At 45.4% G+C, this 10,525-nt stretch overlaps 1 protein-coding gene across 1 annotated transcript; it reads right to left on the bottom strand.

Annotated features, from left to right (window-relative positions):
• Positions 1 to 2,345: 2,345 nt before the first annotated feature.
• Positions 2,346 to 4,232, bottom strand: LOC136190075 (52 kDa repressor of the inhibitor of the protein kinase-like). Its single transcript, XM_065978147.1, has 4 exons — positions 4,166 to 4,232; positions 2,661 to 4,118; positions 2,515 to 2,600; positions 2,346 to 2,444 (listed from the first exon to the last, which is right to left on the bottom strand). Exons 1-4 carry the CDS (start codon positions 4,230 to 4,232, stop codon positions 2,346 to 2,348), a joined length of 1,710 nt encoding a protein of 569 aa, XP_065834219.1.
• Between the last annotated feature and the right edge of the window lie 6,293 nt (positions 4,233 to 10,525).

Genomic DNA, 10,525 nt, shown 5'->3' with positions numbered 1-10,525 from the left:
TGTCCCTGCCTCGTTCAACAGCTCTTAACTGGTCTGGTGAAAAGACTTTCCTTACTTGTAACTGAAAATTAGCGTATGCAGTCATGACGGAAACTTTCTCCTCCGAGACTCTTCTTAGCTTGGCCTCCAATTAAGCTACTTGGCGATCGCTTCTAGTACTACAATGACTCGTACCTTCCCCTTCGCTTAGCAACTCACTTTCACTCTTAGAAACGACGTCTATTAAAACAATTACAAAAACCATGCAGTATAAAAAGTTTTCTTACAGACTAACTTACCCTTGGTTATCCGATCCCAAAGATTTTAGGAGTGATCCGATAAGCGAAATGGTCCGGTAAGTGAAATTAGAGTGCGCCATTGTAATTCCGCAAGTGAAATGTACACGTGTATCTTTTGAGAACAATTACAAGTGTGCAAAGAAGCTGTCAATTTGGGTTTGTTTAGTAGTGGAACGTCACAGCGAAAATTAGAACAGCAGTACGCAGACAACGAGGGTAATACCGATTAGCAGACGAGAAAAATTTGAATAAAATTCGCGGCATGTAGCGTCTTTTTTTAATTTGTTCTGTCGAATAGGCAGGTTGCATTCGAGGGCGGCTTATAAACGAGGGGGACTAATAATCGAAGATATACGGTACAACAACTGGCAGTACAGCAACTACGCTTACCGCGCATCTCGTCGACGTCCTTATAGTGCAGATATGATTGGAAAACGGCAAGTATTACCGTTTCCGCACCACTATCGCTTCTAAGACTTGTTTTGTTGAATACAGAGTTTATTAAACATAGTTAAAGCAATGGATATAATATCTATACGGATTCAATTTATCGTAGCCATTCATGTGCCAAAGATAATTTGGTCCCTAAAATTAAAACGAACGTATTGGTAATTTTATTCTTTGGAATGACAAACATTTTATATAGAAACTTGTTTACATACACTTTTGTTTCACTCGCCTTCTGTCTTTTCTCAGATGGATCAATCTCTCGACACACGAACATGACCAAGTCTCAAAACATGGAGAACAAAAATAATTCACATTGTACGACAGTTTGAGAATACCTTGGCACTCGCAGGAGATTGCCCCGTGCACTCTATTTATAATGGTAAGGGGTCCGAACTGCTGAGCTGCTTCAGCATCCATGGCTTCCGCGAGCAAAAGTGGTCGGACACGCTGTCGTTGTAGTAGATGTTGGCACCATGTCGGCGTGTAACATGATGCACTTCCGAAAACATTTATCGTTATCTTGTCGCTGAGATGGTGGATAACGATATCTCTTTCTTGATTCTTTAGAAACTTCAAGTGTGTAAGATTTAGAATATGTTACAGAACCGACGGTCACCGTTGACGGCATTCCTAATTCAACGCGACCGAAAGTTATATTAATTGATCAACTTGTTTATATTAAAACTAAAATATGAATAAGAGTTATTTTTGTAGTCGTGCCAGAAAGGTTCTTTTAACAAAATCTGGCATGATCTTCCTACTGAAACTTTTATGTCAGCCACAGAAACACTCGATAACTGCAATTTTAGACTGAAATTCAGACTCGATTCTTTTGAATTTAGGTGCTTCAGGGTTCTATCTGCGGTGATTGGCGGGAGTTGCACCGGCCAATTATTTTTTAACCGACCATTTTCTCGCGCGCCTTTTTAGAGCTATTTAGAAGCATACTTCAGTGGCGTAGCCAGGATTAAGCGGAGGTAGGTGCTAAGGTTCGCGCGCGAAGCGCGCGAAAAAATTTTTGGGCCACGCCCCTTTTTTTAGTTGACTATACCCTAACGAAAAACAGTGCGTAGGCTTAATTGTCTAAAATGCTGTTCAGTTCAAGTCGTCTTGGATGCTTCCTCGCAAAATCGTCAACTGCTTTTTCGACGTCAATTGGTATGTCGCGGTGAATCTGTAGTAGCGATAGTGCAGTAAGGCGGTTTGTTGCCATTGTTGTTCGTAGGGGGCTCTTCAATCTCTTTAAGGCACTGAAAGAGCGTTCGGCTGAACATGATGTCACGGGTAAAACGCAGACAATTCGAAGTAAGACAGCAATATTTTGAAATATTAGAGAAGTGTGCTCTAGAGCTGCTATTGGAGATGTGGGCAACTCCTCTTCCTTATTTGCAGTCTTCCATTTTGTACGCCAGCAGTCGAATTCCGATTCTATCGTTTCCGGCGAGGGAAGATCATTTTCATACATTGCTACAAGGCTTTGAACGCTTGAACGGGCTTCTTCTTCTGTAAGAGTAACTAGGACAGATGGAACCAACACAAAAGCTTGTAGAGCGGCTTTGTGGTGAGGAGTAAATCTAGATTTCAATTCTGATATCAGGTGATCCAGAAGAGGAATTGTTATGGAGCGCAGGTAGTATTTTTCCGCGGATGTCGCTGGAACATTGTCTCGATGTCTTTGTTTTTCACATCTTCTTGGCATTTGTACAGCTCCATTGCCTATGGCTTCCGAAAGGCTCACAACTTTCTCAAACCAGATTTGGTGATATTTTGAGCAGTTGGTTCTCACTTCCTGCAGCGTTGCAATAACTGTATCAATTTCTTTTACAGCACACAGTAAATCTTTTCCCTCTGCCTGTAGACCGCTTGTTAGACCTTGAAGATAATTTAGGCAATTGTTTGTCAATATCATTGAGCAAAGAAATTCGCTGTTACATAATGCCAATTCCAGACTTTTAGCATCGGTGACAGAATCAGAAGACCACAGAGAAGGTCCTTCGCTAAAAATGCTTTGAAAGCAAGCGACAACGGGTAAAAGAAGCGATCGAAAGACATTAAGTGCATCTATGCGTTGAACCCATCTTGTGCGACAAAGATCTTTCAATTTGAGAATTTTGGATGCCGGTGCAAACTCTGATATAGCTTTTTCAAGAGATTTCTGCCTTTTGGGATGAGAGTCAAAAAAAACGTATGTTCTGTTAATGACTCCCATCATATTTCGAATGCTTGCGATTTGCAGAGATTTTACCACGGCCAGGTTAAGACAGTGTGAACTGCAGTGTAGATAAAGAGCAAGGCAATGACGTTTAGTAATAAGGGCAGCAGCTCCTTTAGCTGCACCCGCCATGTTACCCGCTCCATCGTAGGCTTGGCCTCTCAGATAGTTGAGGTTTAGCCCAAGCGTTGTGAGAGAGGAAATGATTTTGTCGGCCAGACATTTTCCTGTGACTCCGGTGTCACATTCTACGTAAGACACAAAATCTTCGCGAATTGTTGTGCTTTCCAATTCCACATACCGAATAACCAAAGTCAGAATTTCTTTGTTTGACAAGTCTGTCACTTCGTCTGCTATTACAGTAAAGAATTTACCGGCGTTAACTTTTGAAACAATACTTTTCGTTATTTGACTTCCAACCACATCAATGATTTCGTTTTGAACTTGAGGAGAAGTATACCGACCATTTTTCGCAGCTTTTGAAACATGCGTAGCTAAGACCTTGTCTCCTGCTTCCATTTGAAACTGCAACAAAGCTAAGAAGTTGCCTGGGTTGGCTTCCACTGATTCTTCTAAGCAGACACCACTGTCTCTGTGACCCCGAAGAGCGAAACACTGCCTCCCGCAGAGAACAACAGTTTTGATCAATGACGCAACTACTAGACGATTTTGCGCTATCCGTTCTGAAAGAGCTCTGCTAATCAGACTCCGGGCACTCGGCTGCTTTCTGTCCATAACGCGAAGAAAATCGTGGGCTCGAAGAGCAGCGCTTTTGTGATGCTCCTTTGTTGTGTGCTTTTTGAGTACTTCTAAAGCTTTGCCAAACGATGTCAGGGGACCACGTGCAAGACAGCCTTGCTTACAACCGTGATAACTGGAAAAGTCTCGCCCAAAAAGCACACAAAACAAGCAGTATCCGCCGTCCTCGCTTTCACTGTACGCTAGCCACTTATACAGCTCCAACCAGCGTTTCTGAAATGATCGACCTTTTTTGTTCTTAGGAAAGACATAACCGTCTGGGACAGTTTTCAGGTTGTCTTCCTTCAGTAAGGCATATAGTTCTTCGCTCGACAGACGTTTCCCAACGTAATCCGCTATGTCTGAATACGTCGTCGGTCTTGCAACTTTTGGCGGCCGTTCTTCCGATTCTCCTTCGCTCTCAGTCTCTGAATCTGACCCTGAGCCAGGCGATGACTCTCCGTTGGGGTCTGAGGGGGAATCTGACCCTGAGCCAGGTGATGACTCTGCGTTGGGGTCTGAGGGGGAGGTTGAGGGTGACGAAGATTCACCATGACCAGGCGACTGACTTGTTTGGCTTCGCTCAGCCTCTGACTGTTTGCGGAAGTAACACAGCAGAGAAGACATGACAGTGGATACGGGCATGCGATGAGATAGACAACCCGGACAAGATTTTCGAGTGTATTTAAAAATAGTTTAATTATTTTCGGCAAACTTGAGGGGGTGCTCGAGCACCCAAAGCACCCCCCCTGGCTACGCCACTGTACTTTGCCTTACGTGTTCTAGTTCAAAATTAATATTATTATCAATTACCGGTAAGCATCACCTGCACATTTGTTTCCCGTCTGTTGTATGACTAGTCACCAGACACCAAGAGACAGAGGAATGGGCAACTACGCATCACGTGACCCTGTAAGTTGAAGCAAGGACTGTTGTACTTACAGATGGACGTCTTTCGCGCTGCATTAGACTCTTTGCTCAATGAAACTGTAACCACCGTGCAGTCCGAAAGATACACCCGGATGCGCAAAGCTGCGGCAGCCCTACGAATCACTTATATGGCCGAAAACATTGTTTCGGCTTTACGCGGGTGTTTCACTCAATCCTACCTTCCAAATAGGGTCATGGCGAGAAAAAGCGCAATCGGAGTTTCATTGGTTCCGTATAGGCCTACTACCGTCGCTTTGGCGGCAGTTTCTCGACGAGCAGAACCCGGACGTCTGCAAAGTCACAGATCAGCTCCTATCTCAGAGCTTATGCTAGAAGATTTTTTGACCACGACATGATGAATGGATTAAAGAACGAGCGGCTGAGAATTATAGCGAGCGCCCCCCCCCCCCCCCCCCCCCCCCCAATACGTTTGACATCAGAAGAGGAGAATGCTGTCAGATATGCTGCTGGCTTTGTCCCTTTTCGCCTTTTGAAGAAATATGAAACTCGTGTGTATCTGAAGATGTTGTCTCCAAATTTCTTCGTTGCCTACAGAGCATGGGAGTGCAAGATGAATAGGCAGATGGTGATCACTCCTATACCTTCTCTGAGTACACGTCTGTTTGGCTTCAAGAAATGACCGCGGTCATTTATTTAAAATCTGCGATGAAACATATCGACGTTTCTACTCATTTGAGCTCATACTTCGGAGAGTACTACCGCAGCAACTAAAATCGTCTATATCGGCAAAGGAGAATGATGATCCAGAGGTCCAGAAACAGTGGTCGTCATTAGCAGAAGAAAGTGGCTCTAAAGAGCAGATGTCGCTCTTGCTGCAAGACGTCGTTACTCTCTGGGTTACCTTGAGGGGATTTTCGATGTATTCGTCTTGGCTTGAGCAGTATAAAGCAGCCGAAGACCGAAAAACTGCAAAGTCGACGCGGCTTCGGAAAAGCTTGGGAAGGCAGTGTAAGAGTTTTTGTTATTTTTATTTCATTAACTTCTTTCATCGTGTCAAGGCATCGTGTTTCAGCCTGAGTTAGTTTGACTAAATTATTACATATACAGTACGCAATATAACGAGCTCAAAACGACTTTTCACTTGAGAGACGTGCACGCTTCGGATCTGGAGAGTTTGAAACTTCTTTAGGCTCCTTCCTTTTTTGTTGTCGAGTGCAGTTCCCGCGAACAGGGACTTGAGCTTGCGAACCTTGCACTCTGACTGACGCAGAGGTGCCTCTTGTGCTGAACAATTGGAATTACGACCCCCTTTCATCCTAATTGTGCCAAAGTAATTTTCCAAAATATCTTGGCTGAACCGTTCACAAAGAATGTAAGTTTTTTCTTCTTTTGCAGAAGAAAATAGGAATCCGACCATTTTCACAAACGATTGCTCTATCAAATACAAATTAGAGTGCGTAAAATAAATTTAGTCAAAATATGATCTCGCCAGTTATTTCCAGCCGAAGAGTGTTTCCTGGCTAAGGCAAAGTCTGGTTCTCTCAGCAGTGGTGAGCACATCTTTTGAGTCTATCCACTTCTCCCATTCACTTAGGTATTCCAGGAAACCGGTTATGAGCCACCTAAATAAAGGCATTAACTTCACAGAACTGTCTGTAGTGTGGAGATGCAATGAAAAAGCCTGGATGACGTGGAGATGCAATCAAAAAGCCTGGATGACGTCTACTATAATTCAGGAGTGGCTCCTTGGACTCAACTTTTTCGGTAGCACTTTGTTCAATTTACGGAAGAGTATGAAATTACAATGCAGGCGATGTCATAAAGGCACCTGTGTGTTTGGCTTAGGAGTGATTGCGACGTTAGCGTTACCGACAGACAGACATGATAACAATTTCAGATTTTGCCTGATCACGTTGAGAGATCCTCCTACCTGCGCGCGCACGCGCCCTGGTGTTCGGGGAATAACTATAATGCCAGACCAAAAATATAGCAACAAGCCTAGTTAAAAATGGCTATAAAACATTGCCGAGCAATAAATCATTTCAATAATAAATGACTTTTTTACAAGACGAGCGCTAACCTGTTTAATTAAGGCCAGGGTGTAAGAGACCCTCTTTCTTTAGCGACCACCTGTCTATAACGACCACTTTCGGGGGGAACCGTGAGTGGTCGTTAAGGACTTATATGCTGGAATATTAATGGTTATACATGCATTTTTAACATTTCTTGTGTTCTTTGCACCAATTTTATTAGGAGACGCAGAAAACTTTAAGCAAGCCCATCGTAATACCGCAGTGAGTATTTCTTCTTTGTCGTCGGTGATGTTGGTGACGTGCGTACTGCGTCCTTTGTCTTTGCCCTGCAGTTTGCTTGCTTTTTGTAGTCAAATCAATCATCAATTTTGATCAAATTTCATCTTCCATCTCATTGAGCTTTGCGAGATTTTCTGGACGCATGCTGATAAAATCCAAATTGTGAAAAAGCCTCACGGGGTCGGGAAATTTGTAAAACGCGGTAGTGTAACTTGACAGCGCGACGCTGGCAATCAGTCACGAAGGTCTCTATCTGTGGCGCTGTTCCAGATGCAAAAAGGAGCGGTCGGTGCGAATCGGGACGTGGTTCGATCAGGCCAATTTAACGCTGCTACAAATTCTGCACGTCACTTGGCTGTTTGTTCGGCAGCGCCAGCGACCCACGCTAAGGTTCACGCTTGACACCTCTCGCGCTCGACTATCGTCAATTAGGAGAATGGGTCTTTGGAGGCATCGAACGTTGCAGTCGTAAATTCTTCTTTGAAGTCGTCGAAAACAGGTCGCGCGAAACACTCCCTATAATCAAAAAAAGGAACAACCTTCATCAGCGAAATGTCAAAAGCGTACCACTGCCTCGGCCGTCAGGTAAAAAGCAGTAATTTTTTGAGGAGCAATTCCAATCGTTCTCCTTTAGGGATACCAACATTTGACGGTCAACAATTCGATGACCTTCAAAGACCCACACTCCGGTGTCCACACCAACACCAACTAAAGCACGTGGAACGCCGTAAAAAGATCAATTCCAGAGCTGGGCCAAACATGACCACTTACAATCTTTCCTGGAAATGTTCATGTGGAGGCGAATGTTTTGCAAAGGGAGCGACGAACATCATTCAATATATTCACCAAGTGGCCCAGCTCTATCCACTAACCATCGCCGAAGTACCACCAAACCCAGGCTACCTCCATCTGGGTTTCGCCCCGCCTCCCGTCGCACCGGCTGCTGCTCCTCCGCCTCCCGCTTCGACGACGACGACAACGACGACGACGACTGCCGCTAAAATATTGATCGTTCTTACATTCCGAAAAGGCCGCACACGTCGAATTTCCTCTTTCCCGAATTGGTCCCACACGCCCGCCGGTTCGACGCAGTCTCGTGGATACTTCGCAATACGACTAATCACTATCATCATGACTCATGCCTAATGCCTGTCAAGTCAATTCAGCCTTGACGAAGTCAGCGAAGGAGACAAAACTTACGAGCAACTGTCGAACCGTTTCGATGAGACATGAGTTCGGCAGGTGGTGCTTGGAGCTCGACCATTGATGTTTGGAGAGCAAGCCATTGCCGCTATAATAGTGGCCAATGTCTTTATCAGTGGTCGCGTGGTTCTTTTCTATGGTCTATTCTATCGTTTCTATTATTTTAGTCAAAGAAGTGCGGTTTTCCATAAAAAGCTACGTAAAAATGATTTTAAGTTGTGGGCATGCAATTACAGTAAAACCTGTCTTTAAGCGCAGCTGCGCTAGGGTCGCAAGACTAACAAAATATAAAATACTATATCGTAAACTGTTCGAGAGAGAGATTAATTGAGAACAAACTGTAGATAAGGTGACATGCACTAGAGACAACGTCTAACTGGGGAAAGAATATAGTAGCTGTAAAGGTCTTAGCGAAGGTTGAACTGGCGTTCGCGCTCCGTCAATAAGTCTGAAGTAGAAAAAAGACCAGAAATTCGAGACAGTTTGTGGGTTATAACCCTCGAATTGCAACACTGCAGTAGGACTGAAAGACGGCGCCTCCAGTAGCAGGCAAACTCTTTCCTTTGAATTTTCTCTCAGTGCGCTCGACGTGCGTCAGAAAAACCTTAAAGAACTCGTCTGCCAGCTTTCCCCAGAGACCGAAGTGCTCGAAGACGAGCGGGTAAAATCTTGCGGCTTGGCCTGACGGCCGAATGTTGGCGTCGTACTTCTCGAACTTTGATTCTTCTCGGATGATTGCCGCAGCGCCGTCTTCGACCGCAGAACGACGTGACGCTTCGGAGCTCTAAGGATGAGCCAGAGAGATATCAAGGTCCATAGACACACCCGTTTCGAATCCGCATGCGACAATATCGGGTCGATTCTCTTTATTGAGATATAGCGAAATCGCGGTTCCACCTTTCAGGAATGACCCGCGTCTCCAACGCAGTCTGCCCAGCCGGAGACGATGTTGTTGTGAGCCCAAACAGGACCACCGCCGTGCTTGCAGGTTAGGAGGTGATAGCCTTGGTTGTCGATAACAGAGTTGCACTCGCAAGAGTCGAAGCAAGCAACGGCAATGTCGAGGAGACAGCCCAGTCTCAAGTACTCTGCTAATCGAAAATCGTTAGGCTTTAGCCACCCAGCGACCAGCCTGGCTGCCTCGACAGGAGCGCAGACGAGCAAGATCACGGTTGTCGGCGGAAGCGAAAACACTTCAGCGGCAGAAGACCGATGAATTTTGAAACAAAGAGATTTTTGAAGCTTTCCCGTAAATGACGACAGTTCCGAAATAGCTTTGACTGGTGCCTTTTCCAAGTATGGGCCAAGACGGATTTGAAGAGACGACAACGCGAGGTTCAGAGATTGTTCGACGTAGCGAAGAGAAAGCAGGTCTTCGGTGCTGAGAGAGTTTGAAAAACGGTCCGGTAGTGTTGTCAGCGAGCTGCTCCATCCCGCTAGAAAAGCATCGTCGGTGATGTCAGACAGCAACGGCAAACCAAAACCGCCTAATTTAATTAGCAACGTTAACTGTTGCCATTGTTTGTTCGAAAGGTGTTTATTGGAAGAATTTCTTCAAACGACGACAGGGATGTGTTATTGTGTTGTGCGATAGCTCTGCGAAAAAGTGACGATGGAATAGTTCTCCCGAGGTGGTTGAGACTCCTTATGTAGCAATGCCGAAGAGCAGACTGCATTGAGGATCTCCCAAACTGCTTATCTTCGAGCCGATCTCTTCCTTTTTTGAAGACTGACGGAAACAGAAGTCGTCGATGTATTCAGGTTGACCGATGAGAGGTCCGAGAACTGTTGTTCCGAACGATTGACAGGACACAGGAGACGATTGCGGGAGATGGCCACGGCAAAAATCTCGCACTTCCTGTCGGCGATGCAGAAATCGCCGATTGACTGCTTAAGGTCCGAGAAAGCAGCAAAAACTTCGTGTTCCGTGCCCAAAATGAACACGTCGTCGAGATAAGCCAGAATGACGACGTTTGGATGACTGCATTGCATGTCCACCGACGTTTCCCCCGGCGAAAAGTGCCGGCCCCAAGGGGTCTCCTTGGTGGACGCCTTCCTCCGAAGACAGCAATGTCACACCGGAAGACAATGGAAAGAAAAGAAAGCTGAAGCGGCCCTACATTTGGCGAAAATGTGGCATTAGCGACGGAAAGCTTTCTGAGAGACGTCTGCGTATAGCTTCACGACTAATTGAATTCAACGCGTTTTTCACGTCCGTCTTTAAAAGCATCCAGTCAGCATTGCGGTTGAGCAGCGCTTGGACGTGATGAAGGATGAGTTCCGAGCCGCAAGGTGTAAAGGCGCCGTGTTGGATCGGCGAAAAGTAAGATGCAAATGCGTTCCGCGAGTGAAGACAATTGCTCTTGCAGCCACACCGCGGAGTGCTTCACCGATGGCGACGGGACGAACGTCTCCTTTCGAACAGCGATGAGACGAGAAGA

The sequence above is a fragment of the Oscarella lobularis genome, chromosome 8 (genome assembly GCF_947507565.1).
Source record: "Oscarella lobularis chromosome 8, ooOscLobu1.1, whole genome shotgun sequence".
NCBI classification, from domain to species: domain Eukaryota; kingdom Metazoa; phylum Porifera; class Homoscleromorpha; order Homosclerophorida; family Oscarellidae; genus Oscarella; species Oscarella lobularis.
The sequence above is the reverse complement of the archived record's forward strand: the minus strand, read 5'-3'. Positions and strand labels throughout refer to the sequence as shown.